The 26559-nt window shown below is 32.8% G+C and overlaps 2 protein-coding genes and 1 non-coding gene across 4 annotated transcripts; all 3 read left to right on the top strand.

Annotated features, from left to right (window-relative positions):
- The first annotated feature begins 3229 nt into the window (after positions 1-3229).
- TRNAR-UCU lies at positions 3230-3302 on the top strand. Its single transcript has one exon. It is a non-coding gene; the product is annotated as a tRNA-Arg (tRNA).
- A 2726-nt stretch (positions 3303-6028) lies between these two features.
- On the top strand, positions 6029-8368 carry LOC18031416 (protein MARD1). Of its 2 annotated transcripts, none has more exons than XM_006419903.2 (3): positions 6029-6736; positions 6826-7627; positions 8040-8368. In XM_006419903.2, exons 2-3 carry the CDS (start codon positions 6843-6845, stop codon positions 8140-8142), a joined length of 888 nt encoding a protein of 295 aa, XP_006419966.1. In that variant the 5' UTR covers positions 6029-6736; positions 6826-6842; the 3' UTR covers positions 8143-8368. The 2 variants fall into 2 exon arrangements, with proteins under 2 accessions (XP_006419966.1, XP_024039817.1); XM_024184049.1 differs by lacking the exon at positions 8040-8368 and adding an exon at positions 7866-7997 and having other exon boundaries at positions 6030-6736.
- Positions 8369-12315: 3947 nt separating this feature from the next.
- LOC18031312 (folate-biopterin transporter 1, chloroplastic) lies at positions 12316-16521 on the top strand. Its single transcript, XM_006419901.2, has 9 exons — positions 12316-12657; positions 13371-13606; positions 13956-14020; positions 14124-14286; positions 14616-14764; positions 14852-15106; positions 15236-15404; positions 15488-15580; positions 15974-16521. The coding sequence occupies exons 1-9, from the start codon at positions 12387-12389 to the stop codon at positions 16271-16273; spliced, it is 1701 nt and encodes a 566-aa protein (XP_006419964.2). The 5' UTR covers positions 12316-12386; the 3' UTR covers positions 16274-16521.
- The last annotated feature ends 10038 nt before the right edge of the window (positions 16522-26559 follow it).

The raw sequence follows: 26559 nt of genomic DNA, 5'->3' as shown, positions 1-26559 counted from the left end.
ACCCTGTAGATATATATGCTTTGAGTTAACAAATATGAGATAGCTCGAATGTCATATATAAAATGGTATCAAATCAAATGAAATTGCAGTGATTAAGTTGATGAATGACATTTTATGACGATCGACTCAATCCATTTGCCATATCTAATCCCACTTAAGATTACAAACTTTGACGTCTTGAACAACTCAAGGTGGAAATTAACAACATCTCTGCACTAAAAAACTGTTTTAATTCAAAGTTGTGGCTAATCTTTCGTCTTATCAAATCTTCTCATGTCAGTTACGGATCCTAAAAATCATTCATCGACGCAGACAAATGACTTGGTATAATTAGTCAGTACCGTGGACACACGGGTCCCATGGTGTCCTGCCATTGGAGTCACAGTAGATCATCAGTTGATTACGATTTTTGAGCTTACTTTTTACTTGTTTACCAAGTACCTCTTGAAGAGGCACCCATATATGTACTGTTAACAAAAGCTAGGGTTTACCATACTGAAAATATATTAATACAAATGAAACATTATTATAACTCAAGGTTCATGGTTTACTTTTTAAGTTGTAAAAACTAATATCTATGGTCAATAGCCACCTGCAAAATACAAAACTTAAAACCCTCATCAACTCAATAACAAAGACGAGAGAGATGATCAAAAGCGTGTGGGTCCTCCGATCACAATCTTGAATCATGATGTTATAAGGAAGATAATCTCGTGGCCCATGATTGTTTGCTCCTAATTAGGGTTACAAAATGAAGAAAAAGTTTGAAGTAATCCCACTTTGTTCTAACTAGGGTTAGAGTTCTAGCTATCGACGTCACATTATATATGGTATATATTAACTTACTAACAACACAACACATATGTCCTATTAATAAATTAAAATAGGATATTGACTTCGTTTGCTTAAGCTAGCTTTACATTTCACAAAAGTGAAATTGCACCACAAAATACAAGGTGCAACTATGAGAACGAGAAAAGAATATCTTTTTTTTCGATGGACGTGGCCAATCCACAGTACTAATTGAAAAGAGAAAGGGTACCCACTAGATTAGGATGGAAAAGAACATCACGGAAACCATTTTAAATGTCTTTTTATTGGTGCCAAAGAACTTCTGTAAGAAAATTATCTCTTTCAAATAATCCATTAAGTTATTCAAAGAAGTGAATTTCAACAATGACCGTAAATTATCAGCAAGCACGTTTTCTATGTTACGGTTCGGAACCTGATTAAAAAAAAAAAAATCAACTTTTAACATATGGTACCTTTTAATCCATATATAAGAATTATCAATACCAATCAAATTAAATTATAAAAGATTTTACCCTCTTGCTACCACACATTAACTAACCTTTTTAAACAAAACAGAACCTTCGAGAGGTGGCCTTAAGACATAATTTACATATAAAAGTAGTTAAAATTATTTAATTCCCTTATTTTTCTTGGGGTTTTTTTTTTTAATTTTTCCCGACCACGAAGCTTCTATTTTGAATTAGGATTATATAATAATAATAAATCATAAATGGTAAGGACCACTGTTTTAAAAGCATGTTGCATGCATCGTCTGTATCAAGGTTTCGATCGTTATTTAAGATTTTGTGGCCGCCGTTTGATTGACAAAACATTATTTATAGCTTGTGGCAGATAGCTTATTAAAGTGAGACCTAAACTAATACTTTATATGCAGTGAGATTTCATGCAACATTAGGTTTCGAGCTAGGCTCTTTTTTTCCCCCCTGTTATTATTATTTCTTCCTAGTGCATAATGTCACTATCTTGGTGTTGGTGTCAAATAATTAGTAATTAATGCATTGACCACATATACATGATATTGAGGGTCCAAAGCTACAATAAATTAATACGGCTAGAGTCTTTCTATAACAAAAGCTAACTTATAGGCATCATTATTCTTTTCTTACTTTACCCCTAATAATTGAGTAAACATTGAATAAAACAAATAATGATGGTTCTTGAATTGTACGAGTAATGTTTTGTTGTTGTCCAAGAATATTTATTCGAAGAAATTAAGTGATAAAAAAGGAAAAAAAAAATTCAAGTCATGGACCTTGTTGTTTGGTGTTGGAAACAAATTAAAAGATTGTAAGTAAGATTGTATTGTTTAATATGATTCCAAAATTTATGATCATATCCCTCGGGATTTGCTTATTGTTAATCTCTAAGTGGCTTAATGACACATGATAAAATGTGCTCAAACTTTACTAAAGCTATGGGCTTGTGTGTTGGCAAGATTGAAAACTCGTCGAACTTTTAATCGTTTCGATTTCACAATTAATAATTGCATTGCACATAATACAATACAATTAGTTCTGATTGAATTAAATGAATTGAACTATTCTTGTATTATATGGATGAACTGATTCCAGTTATCGCTATTGGAATTAATCAATTGCCGAATAACATGAGAAAATTCTATAGTAATCCAAGCGCATAGAATAAGACGGCATCTAAAATAATTACACTCCGTAAAGTTTGAGCATAGTCTAAAAGACAAACGGTAAATACATTTTGATTAATATATTTACTTATTAATTCTGTAATATAAGAACAAATTTGGTGTTATTAAATTACTAATTGTACTGTCTTTAATTTTTTTTTTCATTTTTGGGTAAAGTCCAAATTGATTTTTATCTTCTTACCTCTTTTAAATTTAAATTCAAGTGACTAACTGAAGAAAGTTGCTCAAAAACCACCGTCCTTGGGATTTCTATTATTATTATTATTATTTAGCACAAATCTCTCTCCACTGATTCTGAGCAGAGTTTGAACACTATGCCTCTCATTTTCAACATATATAATAGATTTTACCATATTAACTAGAGGACACCTATGTAACAGTGTGTATTTTCCAAGGTTTCAGAAGAATTGTGATTTCCTCACATGAATTGGAGATGGAGGATGACATTATACTCTCTTCCCCTTACAATCTAGTTTATATAAATAGTGATGTTAGATTACAATTGAGATATAAAATTTGTATTCCAATTGACGTAAAATTTGCATTTTACTCATTAATAAAAGCTATGTAATTGTGACATTGATTATGGGAAAAAAAAGAATTTACTACTAGTTAGCTTGTTGTTGCCGTTGATTGAATCATGATATTTTAAATATAAATTTTATACCTCTTTGTGTGCTAACATTGCTTTAAGCCGCTTGCTATCGTTGTTTTACAGTCATATTAATCAAGAGATACCCAAACAAATGAACGGCGCTCGTGGCCTAATGGATAAGGCGTCTGACTTCTAATCAGACGATTGTGGGTTCGAGTCCCACCGAGCGTGCTGATTTTTTCTTTTAACCGTTTTTTCCGTTAAAGTGTGCAAGTTGCGTAACAAAAGGTCAAAAAATTCCGGCTATGACCGTTGTTTGTTTGTCCCTGGGTCCGGATCCTGTAACCCAACCTAGAGGCCAGTGTCATACTGTCATAGACCATTATTAACACTGCAGCAGCAATCATTTTCAGCTGGAGCCCTCCAGATTCTCTTATCAAATTCCCAGTAAACTCCTTCCCCGGAAGGCCATCAATGCGTTCTCTAAGGACACTTCAGTCTTTTCCTGCGGTTGATAATCTCATTAATCCACCAATAATTAACTAAACAGGTGCTGAGAGACGATGACACGAAAACAAGACGTGGTGATGTGGGTCCGGGTAAGAGAGGTGGGTCTGGGTTGGACCATGAGTGCTTGCTGGGTCTTTGAAACTGAGAGTGAGAGTGGGACCCTCGGGGGGGATGGAGTACGTAGCCCACCGTTTGGGTTCCGATCGCGTGATGATTGATGATGGCACACACACACACAGTTTTGCTGGCCCGTGAACTTGCAACTCTTGATTTCGGCGAAGGAGAGAAGTGGGTCCCGCCGCTATACACTAACTAAACGGACCACAATTGGCACTCAGCTGTGGGACCATGGGCCTGGGTTGAGTTGATAGGAGCCGACTCCTTCCGTGGTAATTAGCTCATGGTTAGTATAGCCGGCAAAATTTGATACGACCCGATTACTCGATACGAACACGACACCAATAAATAGGTATGGGTTGTTGAATTTAACACGATTATTAAATGGGTCGGGTTTGGATCAACACGATTTTTTTTCCGTGTCGGGTTAGGGTTAAAATTCTTGACCCATTTATCCGATTAATGACCCGATTATATTTTCTATTTTAAAATAATTTACAGATTCTTGTCATCAAAACTCAAATATTAGGATGATGTTTTTATTCTTTAAAAGGATGAATATAGACACAATATTTTATTTATAAAATTTTAAATACATTTAGACCTTTAATAGTGTAAATATATAAAATATTGGTAGACATGTATATTTTATAATATTGATATATAATATTATTTACATATATATAATTAAAACCTCAATAGTGTGTGTAATATTTCAGTAGATATGTATATTTTATAATATTGATAAATTATGTATGTATGTATGGATGTATGTATGTATGTATGTATGTATGTATGTATGTATGTGCATACATATGTATGACAAAGTGTAAATATTTGATGTAACTTTTGTTTAATATATAGATATTAAGCGGGTTATTGGGTAACTCGATTATTTTTCCGTGTCGGGTTTGGGTCTCAATATTTTGACACGATTATTAAATAGGTCGGGTTTGGGTCGACCTAAATTTGACACGACACGAAGCTGACACGACACGAACACGACCCGATGACCCGTTTTGCTAGCTCTAATGGTTAGTGTAATTAGAGTTCGTATTTAAAATAATGCGCTTATTTTTATTGTACAGAGGAGCCGCCCCAAGTTACATTTAACGTAACTTACGTCATATATAGTAATAGTAGCAGGTCTCATCATTGTGTACTGTTATTGTGTGTGGCTTAAATTACGTTAAATATAACTTAACCGAAGCCTTGTACAAATGTTATAAATTACAATTAATAAATAAACTTTTAATATTGAAAAAGTCTTTTATATTGTTGTAATGTGTATATTATCTCGCACGAACACACCAAAGCATAAATCTTAAAAAAAAATCTGCTCTCTTATTTTAATAATTTGTACTTTTATTTGATGATTACTATTGTTATATTTTGAACTTTAAAGCCAACTGTGAGTCATAAGAGCATGTCCCCAAATGTAAGTATGCACTAAAATATAGATAGAAACCCAAGTAGATTAGTGATTGCTCATAATCATTGTACCAATTTTATTGATCACTTTCGCTAGGAAAGAAAACCTAAAACAACTACAATTAAGATGCTACTCCCCAATCTTAATTATGAATATTTTGCATATATGCCACCTCTTCAGGTATTCTAACATGATATGAACTCCTTTTTTTTTAGAAAAAAAAACATGATATGAATTCAAAAAGATTTCATTATAAATAGACCAGCCTCTTGTAAGATAAGTATTCTGTTCCAAGACACTTGAAATAAAAATTGAAAGTTGTTTCTCTTTCTGGAGTTGTTATTTTGATAATTTACTAATCTCTAACTTAAACATCGGTTACCGGCGTCCTTACGATTTCCTTGTTTTGCAAATAAAGACGTCGAATTCAAAGTTCAAAATTTCTTTCGTCTAACGACATCATTGAATATTGACTTTTTTATTACCTGATCACTTCAAGATGCTAAATTTTGCTGTCAACAATAATTAATGATCGTTATCGACTATTGTCACCTAAAATTTCTTAATATTTTTGCTATAGAAGGGGCGATTTTTGTAAAGGCACCAAAACAAGCGCGCCAAGCCGACGAAAGAGCCAATGAAGCTCAAGATCAAATGATCAAACGTTAAATATAGTAAAAGAGGTGCCTGATTAAAATCTCGGTACTGTACGGTTCAGTTGGCGAGTCTCGTCAGCTTTCGAGTGTGTGTTCACGTTTTTCAATATTCGCACATCCCATTTACACAGAGAAATAAAGACAGGTGGTGGCCCACGGCTATCAAAAATTCTGCTGATCAAACACTGCAAAGAGAGAAACAGAAACCCGCAAAACCTGACGTGAATTAAAAAAACTTCCATTTTCGAAATCTTAATGGTCATGGGTGGTTTTATCAAACAAAGCCACTACTGACTCCCACACGCACACACAAACACACGCGTCTTTATAATCACCTCCCTCAATCCCACGAGCTGGCTAGCTCTCTCAAGCTCACGTTCTCTCATCAAAAACTGAAATTGTCTTAGTAGGGGGTGATTTCAAGAGCTAGCTAATTAAACTCATCACTATTCATCAAGTCATGTTTTGTTTTTGTTATTATGTTAAGTGAGTTTTGTTCGTTTGTTTGCATATAAGCCTTTGAATCTTTATGGTGAAAAGCATTTTAGCGGAAAGGGCCAAAACAGAGAGGGTCTTTAGTTCTGTTGTCTGATGCATTTGGCACGTCTGGTCTCTTGATCATGACTCGTGCGTCTCGGTTCTGTAACTTGATCGGTGATCATTGATTCTTTCTGAGAAATTTTGGGAAGAAAGTGCGATAAAGTCGGGGAAAAAAGTAAAAGGCTTTTCCAGTTCTGATACTTTCCTTGGTTTAATTTTCCTCGGTCTGTTTACAAAATGGAGGTTACAGAACTATAGCAGAGTCACAAGGAGAGCAAAAGTGTAGCCTCAATGGATCCTATTTTCGGTTCTATGTTTTTTGGCCTTTCCATAGACAGCTGTTTTGACTGTACGTTCACCCATTTGTATCTATAAGCCCTATTTAAAACCAAAAAAGAAAACTCTTTCAGGTAATTAGACTAAGTATCTTCCTCTGTTTCTCTCTATTATACAGATTTCCGATTTTTTAATCAATATTTTTTTTTCCACTGTCTTGCAGTTTACAAGCAAGTGTTAATGGCTGAAAATGGGTCTCTTGCATCTCCAAGTTCAGACAAGATCAACAGGAAGCCAACTTCATTTCCAAGATTATTCACTGGATTAACAACCTTAAAGGGTTTCGCTGAAACTGAGGTTTCTGTGATGAGCCCAACTTCAATTCTTGATATTAGCAAACCATTTTCAATCCTCAAGAACCCCTTTTGGTCTGAATTAACAAATAATACGCAACACTCACCCAAGACCCCAGAACCTGAAACCAGGCACAAATTGGAGTCCAAAGGAGGGATAGGTTGCCTTGGCATTGTTGATGTTCTCAAAGATGAAATTCAAGACCCCAAAAAACCAAAAACTGAAACAAGGATGGTGCTTTTTGGATCACAGCTAAAAATCCAAATCCCTCCTCTTGTTTCCTCTGTTCTTTCCCCACAAGATTCTCCTAAATCCCCAGCTGAGTTTGGTATCAAAACAAGAAACCAATTGGGTAGTTCATTTTCCTCTGTGACACCAAGCAATTCTCCTCAGGTTTTCACGGGCTGCCTCTCGGCCACTGAGATGGAACTCTCTGAGGACTACACTTGTGTCATTTCTCATGGCCCCAATCCCAAAACCACTCATATTTTTGATAATTGCATTGTTGAGAGCTGCTGCGGCGTAGCTGGTTTCTCTTCCTTGAGAAAGGAAAGTAAAGAGTTCATGTCTAAATCTGATGACCGGTTTAGTTACCCATCTGAGAGCTTCCTCAGCTTTTGTTACAATTGCAAGAAGAATCTTGGCCCTGGAAAGGACATTTACATGTACAGGTTTGTTTAAGATTTCAAGTGTCCTTTTTTGGCATTTCATTTTTTTTTTTTTTGGGGTTGGCTTTCTTTTGATCTTACTTATGAGAAATTATAGAAGTCAGTGCTAATGATCTCACTCTTTAGTCTCTTATATTGGTAACTTTTCCAATAAAAGAACATTAGTATTCACCCAAGTTAGTGCAGTACATCTTTGCAATTCAACTTGAAGTGTTTTTTGGCTCTGTTTTCTTTTGCCCAGGCTCCTTTTATGCTGTTTCTCAAATTGGCACAACTGATTATACCCCACGATTGTTTTAAGTGATGTTTATCAAACATTCGTCAACTTTTACCTTCATCTGTAGCTTTTGTATCACAACGCCATAATATCAGACGGAGAGTTAATGTGATCGCCGTTGATTCTGATCTTTTGCAGGGGAGAGAAAGCATTTTGCAGCCAAGAATGCAGATTCCAGGAGATGATGTTAGAAGAGGAGGGAATGCACAAATTGGACCCTGATGATGTTTATAGCACTTGATCTTCATAGTCACCAACTTTGTTTCAAGTATCAAAAAAATAACACAAGGGGGTAAGTAACCATTTGAATCCTAAACTCAATGCATCATCTAAGGCCAAAAGCATCTGAATTAAGGTGGATTTGTATATTGAATATCCTGGACAATTGAATCTGGTTATGTCTTTTTTTTTTTTTGGCTCCTCCCTTGTTAATTTTGATTTTGTTAAAGTGATTCATAATTTAGATATTGGTGTTGGGTAAATGTCCAAAGTTTTTGTCTTTCAAAGTTGATGTAGGAGTACTATGACTTAAAGCTTACATTATCTTTTTATTTTAATTTTGTTGCACCAAGTCACCTTATTATATTAAAAATCACATCAAACAATAATATAGGACCAATGGCCTCAAGTGAAGCAGATTCTTTTCTTTTCAATTTCTATTTTCTAATGTATGTTTCTCTTTCTTCATATCTAATCATATTCGTTCATATTTGTCAAGCTTTATCGAGCAGTTCGTGGAGTAAGTTCAGTTTCTTTAATAGCACACTGACGCAAGAGTGATTATTTTAATTTTAAGAAGGGAACAGATTAGTGAATCATTCAAGGGTGTAATTATTATGTATCAATTTTAAATTATTGACAAATCAATTCAAGCAACATTATAATAAGATAACACATCAGTCGTAAACCAAACTTATCATAGAGATGCCCACCCAACTTTCATTTCTCCCAACAAAAGGTTAAATTCTAGGGAAAAAAAAAAAGAAAGGAATCAATCAAGTTGCTGTTAAAGCAGGTACTGTTACATCTTTCTTTTTTATTCCGTCGTACAAACAAGATATGAATGAAATTAGGCCAAGATAACAATTTTCCTTTTCCCCTTTTTATTTTCCCAGTGAAAAGGAAGAGAAAGATGAATTCAGCTTTCAGCAATCACGGACATGACCACGATTTTGATTATATTAATCCTTATAGATTAACTTTTAGTTATGGCTTTACGCCTCCAACTTTACCTATTTGATGTTTTATCCCAAATTTACACACTTTTAGGCACTGGATTTTTAAAAACTTTCCCTTAATGAGGCCATAACTTTTAGGTCCTATATTTGCAAACATAATTCATTACATATTTTTAGATAGAATTTCGTTAAAACAAATATGAATACAACACATATTCTAAATTAACACGGTGCATATCAAGATCGTTGTTGAATATTTATTATGATAAGCTAATTGGTTGAATTATTTTGAGCTTACTGAAGACTAAGGAGAATGACGTTAGTCCGTTACATTTAAGATATCGTTATAAAGCATTGGACTTTTAAAACTTACCATTATAAGACTATAACTTTTAGATCCTATATTTGCAAACATAAGTCATTACATATTATTAGGTAAAATTTCATTAAAACAAACACGAATACAACACATATTCTAATTCAACCGGTGCATATCAATATCGTTGTTGAATGTTTATTATAATAAGCAACTGGTTGAATTATTTTGACCTTACTGAAGACCAAAGAGAATGACGCTCCAATTAAGATATGGTTACGAAATATCTCCATTAACATTTGATGTGCACGTAATAAATTAGAGCTTCATAAAAAATAACTCATAGATGAGCTCTTTTTGGATAGCCCTACTCCACCATAAATTCAGCTATTCCAACTGTTTTAAATACAAACTTTCTGCAAAAATCCATCTTTTGTAGCTTAAAAATCTTCCTAATCTGTAGTCTAGAAAATTTGGATCTACAAGAAAACTGAACAATCTTACATATAACTTAAAGAAAGAAGATGAGAGCATTCAACTAGAGTGTATGCATTTACTGATCCAAAAAGTTTTCGCGACAAATTAAAGGCACAAAGGGTTCTTAAATGCTGAGTCCTGCCTTTAAGCGGCCTCCTCGTAGTCCCGCAGCCATCTATTCGTGGTCAAGTGAGGGACGAATTCTTTGCCAGCGGCCAATTCAGAAACTTCACATGCCACCAAATCTTGGACCATTTGCCTCTCGTTTCATTTTATTTTATTTTTCTCCAGCTGTTATTCAAAAATTTGGGATGTGATTGGTTAATTTTCATACAAACATAATTTCATTAGCATCACAATCGGGCCGGCGGAGACTTGTTTAATAATGTAGGGGTCCTTTGCGATGTGATTGGTTAATTTTCATCAGTAGTGAGATCTTGTTCATCGCCAATGTTGACTATTGATTAATTATTGATTGCATTTTGAATGACTTAGAGAAGCGTCAAGCGAAAGAGATTTACAGGTAGTAATCAATATCATGACAATTACTGCTAAATTTCCATAATTTCATATTGATTATGGGGTTTTGATAAACTACCCATCTGGAAATTAACATCTTTAAAAATATTATGGAAATTTAGCAGTAATCGTCATGATTTTAGTTTATGGTTGTCTATAATTACATCCTCTCGTATTTCTAATGTCGTGAGTTTGTATTTTGTGCAGAGCTCATATATAATTTTGTTATTAATTAAAGTTAGAACGTTAAAAATTTAAAGTCATAAAATATTAGGTCACAACTCACAAGTTTCATATTTCTTCTTGTTAGGTTACAACTCACATTTGGACAACGATATTGAGTTGGTATCGCTACAAATTTCACTGCAATGATTTAGATTATTAATTCCTTGTTGAAAGTTAGAGAGAACAGAACTTACCATTAGAATTATGTTGTGTATTTTTTGTCAAATTATATCTTTTCGATAGCTTAATCAGAAAATAAAAAATATAAAATGGAAAGTCGATTAAAAAATTTTTAAAAATGAAACAACTAATTTATTTGCAAAAATAATACAAATTATCATTTAGATAAAGCATGTGACATAATATTGTTGTCAAAGTATTGTTTCTTATCAATTCAGTACTTGTCATGTGAATATACATATTATTATAATTGGTTGAAATATATGCGTGGTACAAAAATGAATAGAAAAAGAATAATGCTCTAAGAGCACCCTAGACTTTTTTCGTCAAAATAGACGTATTGTAGTTTAATCAAATAAATCATGTTATATACTAGTGGCAAAGCTAGCAATATTTTTCTAGATGGACTGATTTTTTTTTTTTTTTTTTGTTTCAATAGAAGTGCTTTCCTCTTCTAAGACCCATTAAGTCCCCTTACTTGGTGTATCTTTAATTTCCTATGAAATTATTAAATTTAGATATGATGAAATATAATAAAAAATATGTTAAACGCTAAAAAATAAAAAGACATACAAAATATTATTTAATTATATAATTACCTCTTTTTATTGGAATTTGTATTTGCGCTTTGATTTTAATTTTGAAAGTCCAAACTTTGACAAGAAGATATTAGAAGATGAGAGCTTGAAGTTGATATAGGATAAATTCTAAAAAGAATTTCATAATAGTTGAAAAGGTTGTGTAACTAATTAATATAAAAAAAAATTATATAGGTATCAATAAGGATAATTTCGTAACTAAATAAATTCTTTTTTAGAGGGTTAGGTCTCTATGAGCTACGTCTCTAATTATGCCTATGAAAAATGAATGATAATTTTTAGAATAAATGTATAGAATAAGATTTTTTTCGGTTAAATTTTTAAGAAAATGTGGTGTGCCATAATTTGTAGGGGTGAGGAAAATTTCTCAAACCAAAATCCAACTAATTAGTTTAGTTTTGAGAATAGGCTCACGGAGTCACGGTCAATTCTCCACTTAGGATAGTTTTTGAAAATAAATAATGTTATATTTACTAAGTTTGAATACTTAATTGGAATACGCACTGATATGCCACCAATCATTTAATGTTATGTGTATGATGTTAGTTGATTTTATTATTAATTTATTATTTTTACAATTCACTCACACATAAGATGCTATATCATTAAGTATTCTAATTGAGTATCTAAAGTAAGTAATTACTTTGATAAAAAATAGAACTAAAATAAAAGAAAATATTATAAAATTTAAAAATTGAATTGAATCCATTCGGTTCCCCCATAACGGTTTGAGTCATGATCGGATTCTGAACTGATTTTATGGGGCATTTGTGGGGTCCCCTGAACTGGACTCTCTTCTTGATTGGGCCTTTAAGCTTTCACAACAGCCCATTTGCTGATCCATAGCATCTTCTGGATCCTCTTAGCTGTCTATTACATGTCCCCTTTTTTTTTCAAATTTAAGGAAAAAAAAGATCATTAAACACCCACTTAACAGGGACATTTACGTCATTTGACGCAACAACGGTCCATCTAAAACTGAAAGTACATCATGCCTCTTAAAGAAAATATTAAAATGTCTTCCTTAGCATTTTCAACAATCTCAATCTTACCCTCGCAAAATGAAATTTTCTCATTGACCTCCCTCTCTTCTCCTCTCCTCTCTCGGATCCACAGGCGACCACTCACTCACATCGCCGGAGCACGACGTTCATATCGCCGCAAACCGTTCAAGAAAAAGGACATGTCAGTTGCCGTTCCGATTACGGCACCCTCCCTTCGACGAGATAAAAGCGAAAAGTCGCTTCTCGATTACGAGAGTGGTACGTTTGTGGTCTCTCTTCACTGCCGGTTATTTTCATTTATTTTACGCGTGTAATTTTGGAATTTGAAGCATGATTAGCAGATTTGTAGAAATTTAGGAAGATAATGTTGGTTTACTGGTGTTAATTAAGAAAAAATTAAATTTAGGTGCATTCGTCGAACCTTTAGTTCAGAGAAATTGAATAGATTATAACTACGCTCACAATCCTCATCCTGTAGCATGGGATCATCATAGGGCTTGCTGATCACACTGATTGCTAATATTTAAGTTATTTGATAATTATATTAGAGTTTTTTCACTGCTTATGAAAAATGATTCGCTATTTGACAACAATAACTTTAAATCTGTCAGAAGCTGGTATCATCTGTAGAGCAAGATTTGAGGAATATGATGCAGTTTTCAGGTCTTATTAGTCTAGTAGGAATTATGTTTTCAGGCCTTATTTGTCCGGTATTCATGCATCAACGAAGCCATTAAGGAGACGTGAAGAAATGTTGTAGGAATTAATAGCTTGTTACTCTATTCTTTTGTTTGACTATAGGCACTTCAGGCTCAGTGTGCATGTGTTTCAATGCAAGTATACTATGTAAATTTAAGTGTTTGTGGGACAGTGCAACATGAGAACATCTTCTATCTTGCTCTCCCTCTTCTTCACTCCCTCCCCTTCCCTTGTGCTCAACTTCTCACACTGTTTATACATGTTTGATCCAGGTGCTGGAAAAGGGGACATGTTAACAAGAGATACTGAAGGAGAAATGAGCACTCCTAGCAAATCTAGTCCGCATGAAAGTAGATATCTTAGTAATGGAGCCAAATTCTTTGGGGTTGATTTGTCTCCAGATAATTTTGCAGTTGCTATGGTATATTTTGTGCAAGGTGTTTTAGGTCTTGCAAGGCTTGCTGTAAACTTTTACTTGAAAGATGATCTGCATTTAGATCCCGCAGAGGTATGCTTCCTTAATTTTCCTTTTTCTGCTAATTATGAGAGAGATCATGGTGTTTATTTGGTTGCATCCCTTATGCAAAATTTTTGTAGAAAGTTCTTATGTGATCCTTTTTTTAAAATCATGCTATGCATCAAATGAAGGCGATGTACATTATTCCTTACATTATGGGTCAATTTAGCAGTTTTCCAGAAATCTATGTCAAATTAATTGCGCGCGCGCACACACACACATGTATGTATCTAGGTAGGTATGTATGTACACACACACATATATATACATATATATATGAATGTATATATGAATTTATCTTAATTTCTTTGGGACTGACAAATTATATGTGTTTGACTAGACAGCTGTGATATCTGGTTTTTCTTCATTACCTTGGCTTATTAAACCTCTTTATGGGTTCATTAGGTATGTATTCAATCACAATACGTGTACCATTCTTCCTTCAGCTTACTTGGGAGGTACCTTTTGGTTGTTGGATTTCCTTCTGAATAATTGTTTGGCTATTCAGTGATTCTCTCCCACTTTTTGGGTACCGGAGGAGATCATACTTGGTTCTATCAGGGCTACTTGGTGCACTCTCATGGAGTTTGATGGCAACTATTGTTGAGAGCAAATATAGTGCTGCCTTGAGCATACTTCTTGGTTCTCTTTCCGTTGCCTTCTCAGATGTTGTAAGTTTCTTCTGCTTCATGAATATTGAATTTGCTTAGCCATGGATGTTAATCATTCTATTGGATGAATAGTTCTTCGATAAACCTTTGTTGATGTAATTTTTATATTTCAAGTCTTATACCTTTGGATATTAGTGATCTAATTCCAGGTGGTAGGATGTTAATTGTTGCTATGGATGGTTAACTGTTTTAGAAGCTTTTGATTGTAATTTTGCATTTCAAATTGCTAGGTTTTTGAGCAGGGAAACAAATCTGTATTAATTAGTTTCATTCTTATCAGTTTGGAGTCCTAATTCTTGAATCATGGCATGAACTGATATTTGGTGTAGGTTGTAGATTCCATGGTTGTGGAAAGGGCTCGTGGTGAGTCACAAAGTGTATCAGGATCTCTTCAGTCATTATGTTGGGGATCATCTGCTTTTGGTGGAATAGTGAGCTCATACTTTAGTGGTTCAATGGTAGATGCTTATGGTGTAAGGTACCAAGGTGGTTGATTGAGACTGTAATTTTCCATGTCTGGTTTTATTTCACATTCTTTTCTTTGGTGACATTTATAATGTGACAGGTTTGTTTTTGGTGTCACGGCACTGCTACCACTGATAACATCAGGAGTTGCTGTTCTTGTAAAAGAACAACAAGTGCTTGGTCCATCAAGGAGGCAGAACCTTCCTCTGGGAGATCCTAGCTTTTTTGAAAGCTCAAAACAGAACATGTTTCAGTTGTGGGAGGCTGTGAAGCAGCCTAACGTGTTTCTTCCAACTTTATTTGTTTTCCTGTGGCAGGCAACTCCACACTCAGACTCTGCCATGTTTTATTTCACGTACGTGCAGTTCATGTGTACATAAACTTTATTTACTCCACTTTCGTTTATGATAGCTATGAATTCTTCTCACTTTAATAATGGTACTAGACATCCCAAATTTGTGACAAATTCATTTGTTGGCTTCAGCACAAATGAACTTGGTTTCACCCCAGAGTTTCTAGGACGTGTCAAGTTTGTTACCTCGGTGGCTTCATTGCTTGGTGTTGGACTGTATAATGGATTTCTGAAAAATGTTCCGCTACGAAAGATTTTTCTTGCAAACACCATTTTTGGTACAGCTCTTGGGATGACTCAGGTTTGTATCTGTTGACATTCCACAAGGCTTTTGTACTTATTTTGCTTCTTCAGACTTCATAATTATTGCTTTTACTTTGATAGGTTTTCCTTGTTACTGGATTAAATCGGAAGTTTGGGATAAGTGATGAGTGGTTTGCAATTGGAGATTCTTTGATACTAACAGTTCTTAGTCAGGTAGTGCAATCTTTTTCCACCATGCAATAGCTCATTTGTAATTAATCATCATGATTTTGGATTCATTTGTGCATACATCATTTTGAGGCAAAAGTGTTCGAAACTGGATAGTACAAGACTTTTGGGGAAGAGCTTGTAAGTGATTCTTTGCTCAAAGCTAGTATTTTTCTTAGAAGAAACAAAGAAGCCATTTTTAATCAATTTTTACCAGCCGGGGGGAAAAAAAAGTTAGATATGCCGAATGCAAGCCTGCTTTTCATGAATCTGATGTGAAACACATGCATGTAAACAGCTTTGTTCTTCCTTGGTGCTAATTTCACTGCTCATATAGTTTGCTTCTGTTTTTGCACAAAATCACTTTATACAATATTAACTCTTTGAGTTTCAATGTAGGCTTCTTTCATGCCTGTGCTTGTGCTAGCAGCAAGACTATGTCCAGAAGGCATGGAAGCGACACTTTTTGCAACCCTCATGTCCATATCAAATGGAGGTAGCGTTCTTGGGGGCCTTTTAGGTGCTGGTTTGACACAGCTCTTTGGCGTCACCAAGGACAGTTTTGATAACTTGGCGACTTTGATAATCCTATGCAACCTCAGTTCATTGTTGCCGTTACCTCTCATTGGCCTGCTTCCCCAGGACAGTCCAGATTCCACTTCGAAGGAGAGTGAGGATATTGAGATGAAATCTAATTGAAATCATAGGCATCACCAGTCTGTGATTTATTTAAAATTTTTTACTTTTTTGTCGGTTAATGTTTACAAACTTAAAAAATACAACACGCGGGGAGAGGGAAAGTCGTAAATGCTGGGGGTATGATGATTCGTCGAAATAACAGTGTTTTTGGGGCTGACATTGAAATTGTTCAAACCCACTATTTACACACGGGGATAAGCCCATTTTCCTGGATAAATTATAGAGTAATTCTGATATATTATAATCAATTGATGCATAATTGATGCATATATGATATATGTGGTTAAATTTAATATAATTATTATTTAATAATTTTTAAAAATAAATATTTATGTCATAAAATTATTTATTTATTGTAGGATATAATATCTCTAATATATTTTAAAAAATTTCTTCAATTTAGATTCTGACAAATCAGTTTACTGTTATTTCCGTTCGTCTTTTTTTTTTTTTTTTAATTTGTTTGGGGAACTCGCGATATTTTTTCATAAACCTTGCCGTGGGCTCCCACAGTTTTTTGTATTGGACAAAACAGCAGCCCGATTCCCATGTGAGCAATTAGCGGCGCTGTTTTATTGAAACGCGGGCAGGTGTATCCAATAGGAAATATGTAGTCAAAAGGGAAAAAAAAAAGAAATGAAATATTTTCCATTCACTACGTAGGTGGCTGTTGTGGCAAATTTTGGATTTTCTCCTTTTTAATGGTTTATGGAGATCAATATTTGATATTTTATTTATTATTAATGTTTAAAGTTTGATAATTACGAGCTAAAAACATATTCACGACCAGTTAACCTAAATTCATGAACGAATCTTTTTATAAAAAGCCTAACCCTGTTTAGATGAACCCTCAGTTAATGAATTTTTTACCTAATACGTATATGAATTATGAATATTGAGAATAATCTAATTGATTTTAGCCCCTTTTTTTTTCATTTAAAGATCAGATCCACCTCACATCAAACACTCTGTCATTACGAAACATCATAGTTGAAGGTGTAGGAACTTGAACCACGATAAATAAGTTATTTATCAATAAAATTAAATTATTAAACCTTGTACTCTTATCTCATGGTTGACCGACTCACATGCCTATCGCTGGCTACTCTGAGACCAAATGTGAAATGCTGAGAATGTAAGGACATCGTTTTCCCATTTATCCTCAATTCCTCATGTGTTTCACTTTCAGATTTGAGGGCTGCCTAAGGAGGGTTATGACTTATGAGAAAGGGACAGCCATGCATGGCTCAACAATCATCAGCCTCTTTCTCTTCCTCCTCTTCTTTCAAGTTCCAACAATGGCAGGCTGCCAGGCTTGTTGTGCATTGCACGTGGTGGGCCCTTTGAATTATCCATTGCGTTGTCATATCCCTCTCCTCTTTTTGTTCTGTCAAATTTCGCCCACTATTGATTGTGGATTCTGTTACTATTTGACAATTTAAAATCAACTTGGCTCATGCCATTGCCGCTCCACCAAAGAAACTACTTCATTTTTCTATAAAAAAAATGACACCTAAACATCTAACTAATATACACGTAGACTATTAATATTTAAGGAGTGGACACATAACCCTCTAATCACATTAGTCTTATATGTTGATATTTATCTATCCATTCTTAAAACGTTGTAATTCACCTATTCATTATGACAAACTTTAAAAGTCATGGTGTCCTTATCCTTTTTTTCTTCCCTCTTCTCTAGGGATGGCAATGGGGAGGGGAGGGGAGGGGACCAATCTCCCCATACCCATCCCCGATGTTTTGCATATGTCCCCGTCCCCTCCCCGTCCCCGTCAAAATTGCTTGAGAGAATCCTCATCCCCTCCCCGAATAATAACAGGGGATCCCCGAGGGTCCCCGGTCCCCGAATAATTAATAGTCTAATACATTTTTTTATTTTCGATTTTAAATTAATCATATTAAAATAAACTCATACCGCTATTGTAAGCTCGTAACCAACTTTGACAGCACATTAAGGCCTCCAATGTGCTTGGATGAAGTTTGTTATGGTATGAGCTCACAACTCTACCACTAGTGTTAAAAGCTGATTCAGAAGCAACTGTTGTAATTGGAATTGCCAAAATATCTCTAGCAATTCGAGCTAATGTAGGATACCTATTAGCATTTGTCTTCCACCAACTCAAAATATTAAAATCTTCCATCCGAGATATAACTTTCTCATCCAAATATGAATCTAATTCATCTGCAACAACTGCACAATCTCCATTGTTTACATAATCATCAAAACCTGTCATCCATTTGGTTGCTTTCTTATAAGAATCCCCTGTAGATCTAGTAGAAGAACTACTACCAATATAATCAAAGCAATAAACAGTTGGTGAAAACTTCAATTAATACTCTTCAACTAATTCCCGACAAAGGGTGACCACTTTCCCAACATACAACTATTTTGATATTTATTATTTTTAACAATATTTATAATTTTGTTATTTATTTATTAGTAATTTTAAAAATAAAAATAAAATTAAAAATTAAAATGGGGAAATGGGTAGGGGATGGGGATTCCACCTCATCCCCGTCCCCTCCCCGAATAAAAAGTTGGGTAAAAAATTTTCCCCGTCCCCTCCCCGAAAAAAAAATTGGGTATAAAATTATCCCCGTACCCTCCCCGAATGGGGAAAATCCCCAAGGGTACCCATCCCCGTGGGGATTTTTGCCATCCCTAAGTCTTCTCCCCACCCAAATGTGTTTAGTATTGATTGTTAGAATCCTTTATAAGATCTCATGTACTTAACCAGATATTTAAATCAATCTTTTGTTATCGATTTCTGGTAGATTAAAATGTTATCATAACATTATACTATCTTATAAGAGATGTTATATGTAATTGTTATTTTTACCATAGGTTTCATTAAAATTTCTTTAAAAATTATTTTGATAATATTCATAAGGGTATCGTAATGTAAACATTCTTTAAGATTCTAGTATGATATTTGTAAATTTGAGTTTGTTTAGGAAAGCCGAGATTTGATATGATCACTGTGTCAATGTGGCGGATTTGTCGAATTCTAGCTGTGGATCCTTGACCATACAGCTGCATGTGAAATTCGAATCATATGATAGTGGTTAGACATAAAAAGAATTTGCATTACTGCAAATCAGAAAGTGTTAAATACAAGAAAGCATCATTGTTGTTTATATACACGAATTCTACATTTCAAAATCTTAATAATATATATTGCAAGAACGGTTCAAGGAAAAGTTGATAAGCAACAGATCACTTTCTTTTTAATTCCATCATCCAATTATATACTTTTCTATTCACTCATGCATTTGGGTATTGTAAAGCTTGCATATGTTTGTTTCATTAATAACAATTTATAAAAGAAATAATAGTATATGAGTGATTGGGTATTGGCACACTGGATTCTTCATTGTACAGACAGCAAGCAATTAAACAAACATCCTAAAACTTTTAGTATGAGAAAGAAGATGGGAGTTGAAGTAGTTGTGGAGTCTGTAATGATTGAAGCTGATTTAATTAAAAAAGGGAAAGATACCAAAATAAAATAATAATAACCAAAATGTCCCACATAATGTGAAACTAGGACATTCAACACAGTTTCACAACCGATAATATGCCAACCCTTTAGCAATCCTAGTCCTTTGATCAACATATATGCAACCAAAATTATTTATAGTTTATTAGAAGCATTCTATATAGTTAAATTGTTAAATATTTATTGTTTCATCTTTATCACTGAAATTAATTAGACACTCAGGCAAAGGAGATTAATAATAAATTATTATAAATATATAATTAAATGAATTCACTTGACATTTAGATGAATCCTAATTACTTTAATAATCTGTGTAGTAATACTAAATAATCTATTATTAAAAGAATAACTGTGATAATGACAATAATTAAAGCGTATATAGATTTATTATGACCAATAAGAGTTTGTGATTATAATCAAGCAACAACTAATTATAAACACACGAACTTATGAAATAATTAAGCATATAATATGCATGCTTGTTATCTTATGAGAAAGGAAACAAAATTGTTAAGGATATAATACCAGTTGAGTAACTGCAAATGCCAAATGATTGACTGCAATTGGTTTGAAGGTAAGGGCATGTGGGTTGCCATGTGAAGTGCATTAAATTTTTGAACAAACTCAGCCTCCCACTAAATTTTTAACATACTTGCATATGATAATGGAGGAAAAAAACAAGACCCCATGTGAGAATCATTGACCATCAGAATAATGCATATAGAGCTAAAACTTATTTATATTTGAAGTTAATGATTGTGCAGAAGAAGATTAGTGAACTTAATTAATTAAATGATTACACACACACAACCAATTACAACGCAGGTGAATTCAATTAATTTATTTTCTTGCTTTTTACATCTTTGTAAATGGCTTGGCTAGCCTGAATCTTGAGCCAAGTCTGAGCTAATTATTGTGAAGCAATCCTGTATGTCTACACAGAACATATACAATCCATCGTCCAGTAAAAAAAAAAAAATTCTCTTAATTCACTTCAATGACATCATCAATTAAAACCCTGCAAATTACGAAAAATAGTCAGTTGGTCTCTTACAATGAAAAAATGTTTGACACTTAATTTTAAGAAGAAGAATACTCCAAAGTTGATTACTTTCGAGTCCAGTAGGGTTAGGAATTAATTTAATTCTCAATAGTTATCATATTTTTAAAGAATGACCTAAAACAGTCATATCATTATTTCTATTAATGCAAATGCGAGGGTTCTTTCTCTCTCTCTCTCTTTCTTTTTCATGCAAACAAGCTGTTAATTCATATGCTTTTATTGTTAATTGAGTACTCACTCTATTAAATTACATTGTTTCATAGTAAATTAAATACTAATTCTACTAAATTATATGATTTAATAGTGTATTCACATTAAAAAAAAAAGAGAGAGCGTTTGCATGAGAAAAGTACTATATATGCATGTGTGTATCTTTAAATTGGAAATGTCAACAGCAGCAAACCTATATATTCTTCTTTTTTATTCATATACAAAATTTTCAAAATATTAATCTTTTGGCTCAACTTTTGACCGGCCTCTTCGAAGACATGGATATGAAAGAGCACAGTGGCCATTGGAATTGCCGCACATCTACCGAACAAATTCTCGCGTGTTGGTTCGCGTGACAATGATCAAAGTTTATGTGGTCGATATATACATTGATACTTGGATATATCATAAATATATGTATTTTGTGGGGTTAAAGCTTCAGGGCTGATCAGGCTGAGCAAGAACAAGATTAACCCCACATGATAGGCATGGCCTTCTCTCTCTCTCTCTCTCTCTCTCTCTTCATTAAGGACAATGTTTGAATATGCTGTTTTATGACTTCACATGCTTTGACAATATTTGGGTGGTGACCAATAGGTTCATGTAACCTGTTTTTGGTTCACACAAAGCATGCAACTTGCTAACTTGAATTGGGTTAGTTAATTAATGCTTATATATGTATAGAATAATTCTTTAATTAGGGATTTTTAAATTATTTGATGTAGGATGGCTGTGTATTACAAGCGATGTATTTTTTGGAGGACATAATTTAGATTACATGTGTCTATTTTCGGCGTATAATATACTATTTCGAAACTTACATTGTTTTACCTTGTGGTCAAACTAAAAATTTCATTTCTTTCATGGTTGTTTATTAGCTTTAAGATATTTTCTTATTTTACCTATTTCTTCTAGAAGTTTATCTTTTTTTTTAGAATTCAGATTTGAATACTCTTTGTTTTCCTCTTCTTATTTTGATTAGTACAATTTCATTATAAAATAATATTTTAGATTTGTCTATTTTGGTAAATCCACAATATTTAGGGTTATTATATAAAGGGGTCAAAACCCTAACTTTGTCAATTCAAAATTATTCAATAAACTTCTTTAATCAAAAATTTTATTTCAACTATCTTCAACCAATTTACATTCCGTTTCGTCATTGTTAAAGTAAGAGATAAGTTAAAAGACCAAAAAATAAAAAACAAAACACACACACACTATTTCCATCTAATACACTACGTAACAAAATACACTGTACATTAGAGTATATGTTTTGTTTGTCTTTTACATTATCTCTTACTTTAATAACTTAAGACATCTCTTTTAGGACATCACAAATCCTTCACAAATTTTAATTACAGATTAAAAATTTGTTATGTGTGTGTGTTGTATATGTATACACAAAAATTTTAAAGTTTAAGATTTTACACCAGATCGGCACTATATATATATATAGGAAGAGAGAGTGAGTGAGTGACACATACACACAAGTGATCGTGTGAGCGATGTACTCGTCTTATGGTGGGTGACGTCACCACGTGGCAGTATCTTATTACGAGACTACAGATCCCACGACATAGCCTCTTAATAAGAGACTCCTACGTCGCGACGTCACTGACGTCATCATTACCCTCTATATATAAACACACACACACACACGTTGCTAATATTTAGCCATGACATTAATTAGGGTTTGAGATAAGATGAGTCGATGAGTACCAAGAGTAGTATATCTGTCTAATCAGCCACATATATGTCTAATTAATTCACTACATACCATTGTTCTAGCAAGGAGTTAAATATTAATTCTACTAGACAACACACCAACTAAATCCCAGCTACTTCTGATTAGACATGTCTCATCAGTCATGCACCAAGCATTAGTAAGACGATGGGGTTAGGGTTCTTCGCTTATTTTAATAATTACCTTAGTTTTAATTTGAAGGTGTTAACATGTGATTATTATTAATAATGTATGATTTTGTTAACTAAACGGTAACAACAGCTCATGCTTCATGCATGAGAGGATCTGAGAAAGGATTTTATTCCAAATACATCTCTTCCTTTGTATATAGGGTAGAAATCTCCATTATCAAGTACAGATTTCGAAGTATGTTTGGCAGACTTATTCTGAATTAATTATGCAATAATTGCAAATCCAAGTTACGTTGAGTATAACTTGCGCCTTTCACAACAACAGTAGTACCCGATCCCACTAATGGTACTGTTGCTGTGAGAGGCCCGTAAATTACACCCAACGTAACTTAGGGCCTCCCGTATACGTATACCGCTTTGAGTTTATATGTACTCAAAGTAAGGGCTAGCTCACTTTTACAAAGCAGTTGCTTTGAAAAAGTAAGTGATGCATGATATGACATGCAAAACAGGTTTGTGGATGATATGATCAGATGGGCCATCAAAATTTTGTTTTGGTATATGATTATAAATTCCAACAATGAATTATTGCAGCCATATGTGCTTTCTCTTGCTCTCCTTGTTCAAGCATTTTCTTATGTCCATTTATGTATAAAACGACTAAGAAAAGCCATTTCTTTCATCTTGGTCACTTTTGCTTACTATTAGTGTCCTCTTAATTCAGTAATTTACGAACGAGAGTATAAACATCTCGAGCAGAATAAAGTTTTGGCCAGTACTCTTTCTTTTATTGAATTTTTGTGGTCATATGTATCTTTCAACTAATATATAAAAATAAATACATGTGTGACAGCGAAAGAGAAAGCTTATGTCAGAAGCAATTAACTAAAATTTTCTCTTCAGGACAATGAATTTTATTGATTATATTGAAGATTTTTCCCTTGCATTAAGATTTAAGAACAGTTTAGTTAAATAAAAAATTCTTTTACTAACCATCTTATTCTTGATAATGAATGATTTGCCGTAATGAATTAACATAATCCCTAACTTATTTCAATAAATAAAAATATGTTGCTACCTCAATTATTTGAATCGTCTAGTTGTATCAATAAAAAAAATGTCTATATGCTAGTCTCTAACTAGCTACGCTATGAGTAATAGTACCTCTAGGGACATAATATTATCTCACAACATCTTCATCAATAGATTTTCTTGTCAAAGGAGAAGTAAGATTTTGTTTAATAAGGAGTACAAGTTTTTGTCATTCAAGCAAAAAAGTTTACACTAATAATTGATGAATAAAAAATTAAAAGAAACATAAGGATATATAAAAGATCATGTGCATTTGTGCAATAAATCAGTTTATTCTTTGTGTTGGGGACTTCATTAAAGTTTTAGTAATTGATGGATGGGCCAATTTTCTCGAGAAAAAATCTTTTAAAAGATCTTCTAAATCAAGAGTGAGTGGTGTAATTAAAAATAATGATATGTTTATAAAATTGATACATAATTTTTATATTATAAATAATGTATACGTCACTAATTAATAATTATCACGTGTTAGGTAATAATTGATTTTAAGGTTATTATTAAATGCAAAAATACTAGAATACATTAAAAATACTAGACTATATAAGAGGTAATACAATCAACTAATGTATGTATGATATATGTAATTAAATTTAATATAAGTATATAACTACCATTTATATGATAATTTTTCGAAATAAACACATCATGTCATAACATGATTTACTTATCGTATGATTGAGATAATATCTCTAATATATTTTAAAATTTCTCGATGAGATGTATCTCAACTTTATATACATATTATTACTTTTTATGTCATATCAAATGTTACAAATATATCTCAACTTTATAAGTCTGTCATTACTATGCAATAAATTAAGTTTGTTTTTGCAACCTCTTTGATTCATTAGTTCAAAGTTAATGTAACCATTATTAATTATATATGCTTAGTTAGTTGACTTCTCATAATTGTGCACGTTAAGTAGAAAGAATTCTTTTAATAAAGTACATTAGTAATTACACCAACTCAATTATTAACTTCATTTAAAGAATTAAGGCTAAACATACATTATGAGATCATTCTTGAGTGAAAGCTAATCACGTTGTTTGCTTTCTAAGAAAGAATGGTGCAGATACATCTATTCCCTTTGGTACTACATGTTGCAAGGGTGACAAGAAGTTGATTGCAACTAAAAATATTAATGTAATGGTTTAATAATTTTTCTCAAAATGGACAAAATATTAGAAAAAAGAATTTTAAAAAGTTTCAAAATATAATATGATCACGTAAATGTTGGGCGGGGGGGTGTGTTTGTCTATATATATTTCAGATTTTATGAAGACAAAGGTTCACATATAATTATTAATTAGAAAATAGATTAATAATTGGCATATTAAATAAATTTTGTGAATTGAGTGAGCTTGAATTTATAGCATGACTACTTATATTCATCGACTCTTAGAAACTTTCAGTATCTTATTAGAGTAATATTACACATATTAGAATAGCTGCCTTTAGAGTATTTAAGACCCTAGATGAACATTTTTTTGAGGCACGCTTTCAGTTAGTAACTTCAATACTTAAAGAAATATAAAACAGGTCAAAATTCATTAAAGATCCTAAAAAAATTTAAAAAACAAATTCTAAAAAATGGTCAAGAAGATATTTTATTACTTCTACTAGAATATTTAGAATAGTAGCACTTAGAAAGTTGAGATAATAAATTGATGATCAGATGATGACTATGAGCTTTGTATTTAAGAAACTAATATTTTTTTACAGCAAGCCAATGAATGCAATAATTTTATTTAATAGAGAAGCGAGAAAGAAATTTTACTAAAAATCAAAAATAAAAATTCTAGCATTAAATAATTATTTTTTTTAGGAAACTAAAAATGTAAAAAAATGATAATTTTTTTTGTTTGAAAGACTAATAATAAATAAATAAATTAAGGGTTAGATAAAATTATTAATTATATCTTCAGCATTAAGGTTATAAAATATATATTTTGTATAGAAAAATGAATATTAATTACAGGATAATTATTGATTAGAGAGCTATCTAAAAATAGGCTTAATTTCTACTATAGGTAACTTCAAAAAATTCATTACTTAAGAGTATTGAAAATACTCAAAAAATAAGACTTTCCTAAAATATATGCCTTAGGCAACCACCTTATTCACTTATTGCTTATACTATTATACTTAAAGACACTCTTATAGAATGACTTATAATAATTATTGTATCATCTCTTTCAAGAAACTTTTATGAACGAAAATTATCAAGTATGTTTATGTGCTTTTAATACATGGACATAAGCAATTGTAAGTGACTAATTGATAACGATAAAAAAAAATTACAAACTCTAATGCACTGCAAAGGGACAAAAAATCCCATTGCAGTTTGTTATTCTTTAGCATTAGTATTAGATAATTCCATCATGTACATTGCAAAGAAATTGATATTACATATTCTCAAATTTATCTCAAAGGATTCATTCTAGATGCAATGGTGCATTAGGGTTTGACTATGGTACTCATGCCAGAAACCCTTCGGATACTCTCCGTATATCTCACGGGC

The sequence above is a fragment of the Citrus clementina genome, unplaced genomic scaffold, assembly GCF_000493195.1.
Source record: "Citrus clementina cultivar Clemenules unplaced genomic scaffold, Citrus_clementina_v1.0 scaffold_9, whole genome shotgun sequence".
Taxonomy (NCBI): Eukaryota; Viridiplantae; Streptophyta; class Magnoliopsida; order Sapindales; family Rutaceae; genus Citrus; species Citrus x clementina.
The sequence above is the reverse complement of the archived record's forward strand: the minus strand, read 5'-3'. Positions and strand labels throughout refer to the sequence as shown.

What these genes read in the sequence shown, in the direction of transcription:
- LOC18031416 (XM_006419903.2), top strand. Translation starts at nt 6,843, where the DNA reads ATGGCTGAAAATGGGTCTCTTGCATCTCCAAGTTCAGACAAGATCAAC. An exon ending in AAGGACATTTACATGTACAG is followed by an intron (nt 7,628 to 8,039) that starts GTTTGTTTAAGA and finishes GATCTTTTGCAG; the next exon opens with GGGAGAGAAAGCATTTTGCA.
- LOC18031312 (XM_006419901.2), top strand. Translation starts at nt 12,387, where the DNA reads ATGCCTCTTAAAGAAAATATTAAAATGTCTTCCTTAGCATTTTCAACA. An exon ending in GCTTCTCGATTACGAGAGTG is followed by an intron (nt 12,658 to 13,370) that starts GTACGTTTGTGG and finishes TGTTTGATCCAG; the next exon opens with GTGCTGGAAAAGGGGACATG. An exon ending in CCGTTGCCTTCTCAGATGTT is followed by an intron (nt 14,287 to 14,615) that starts GTAAGTTTCTTC and finishes TATTTGGTGTAG; the next exon opens with GTTGTAGATTCCATGGTTGT.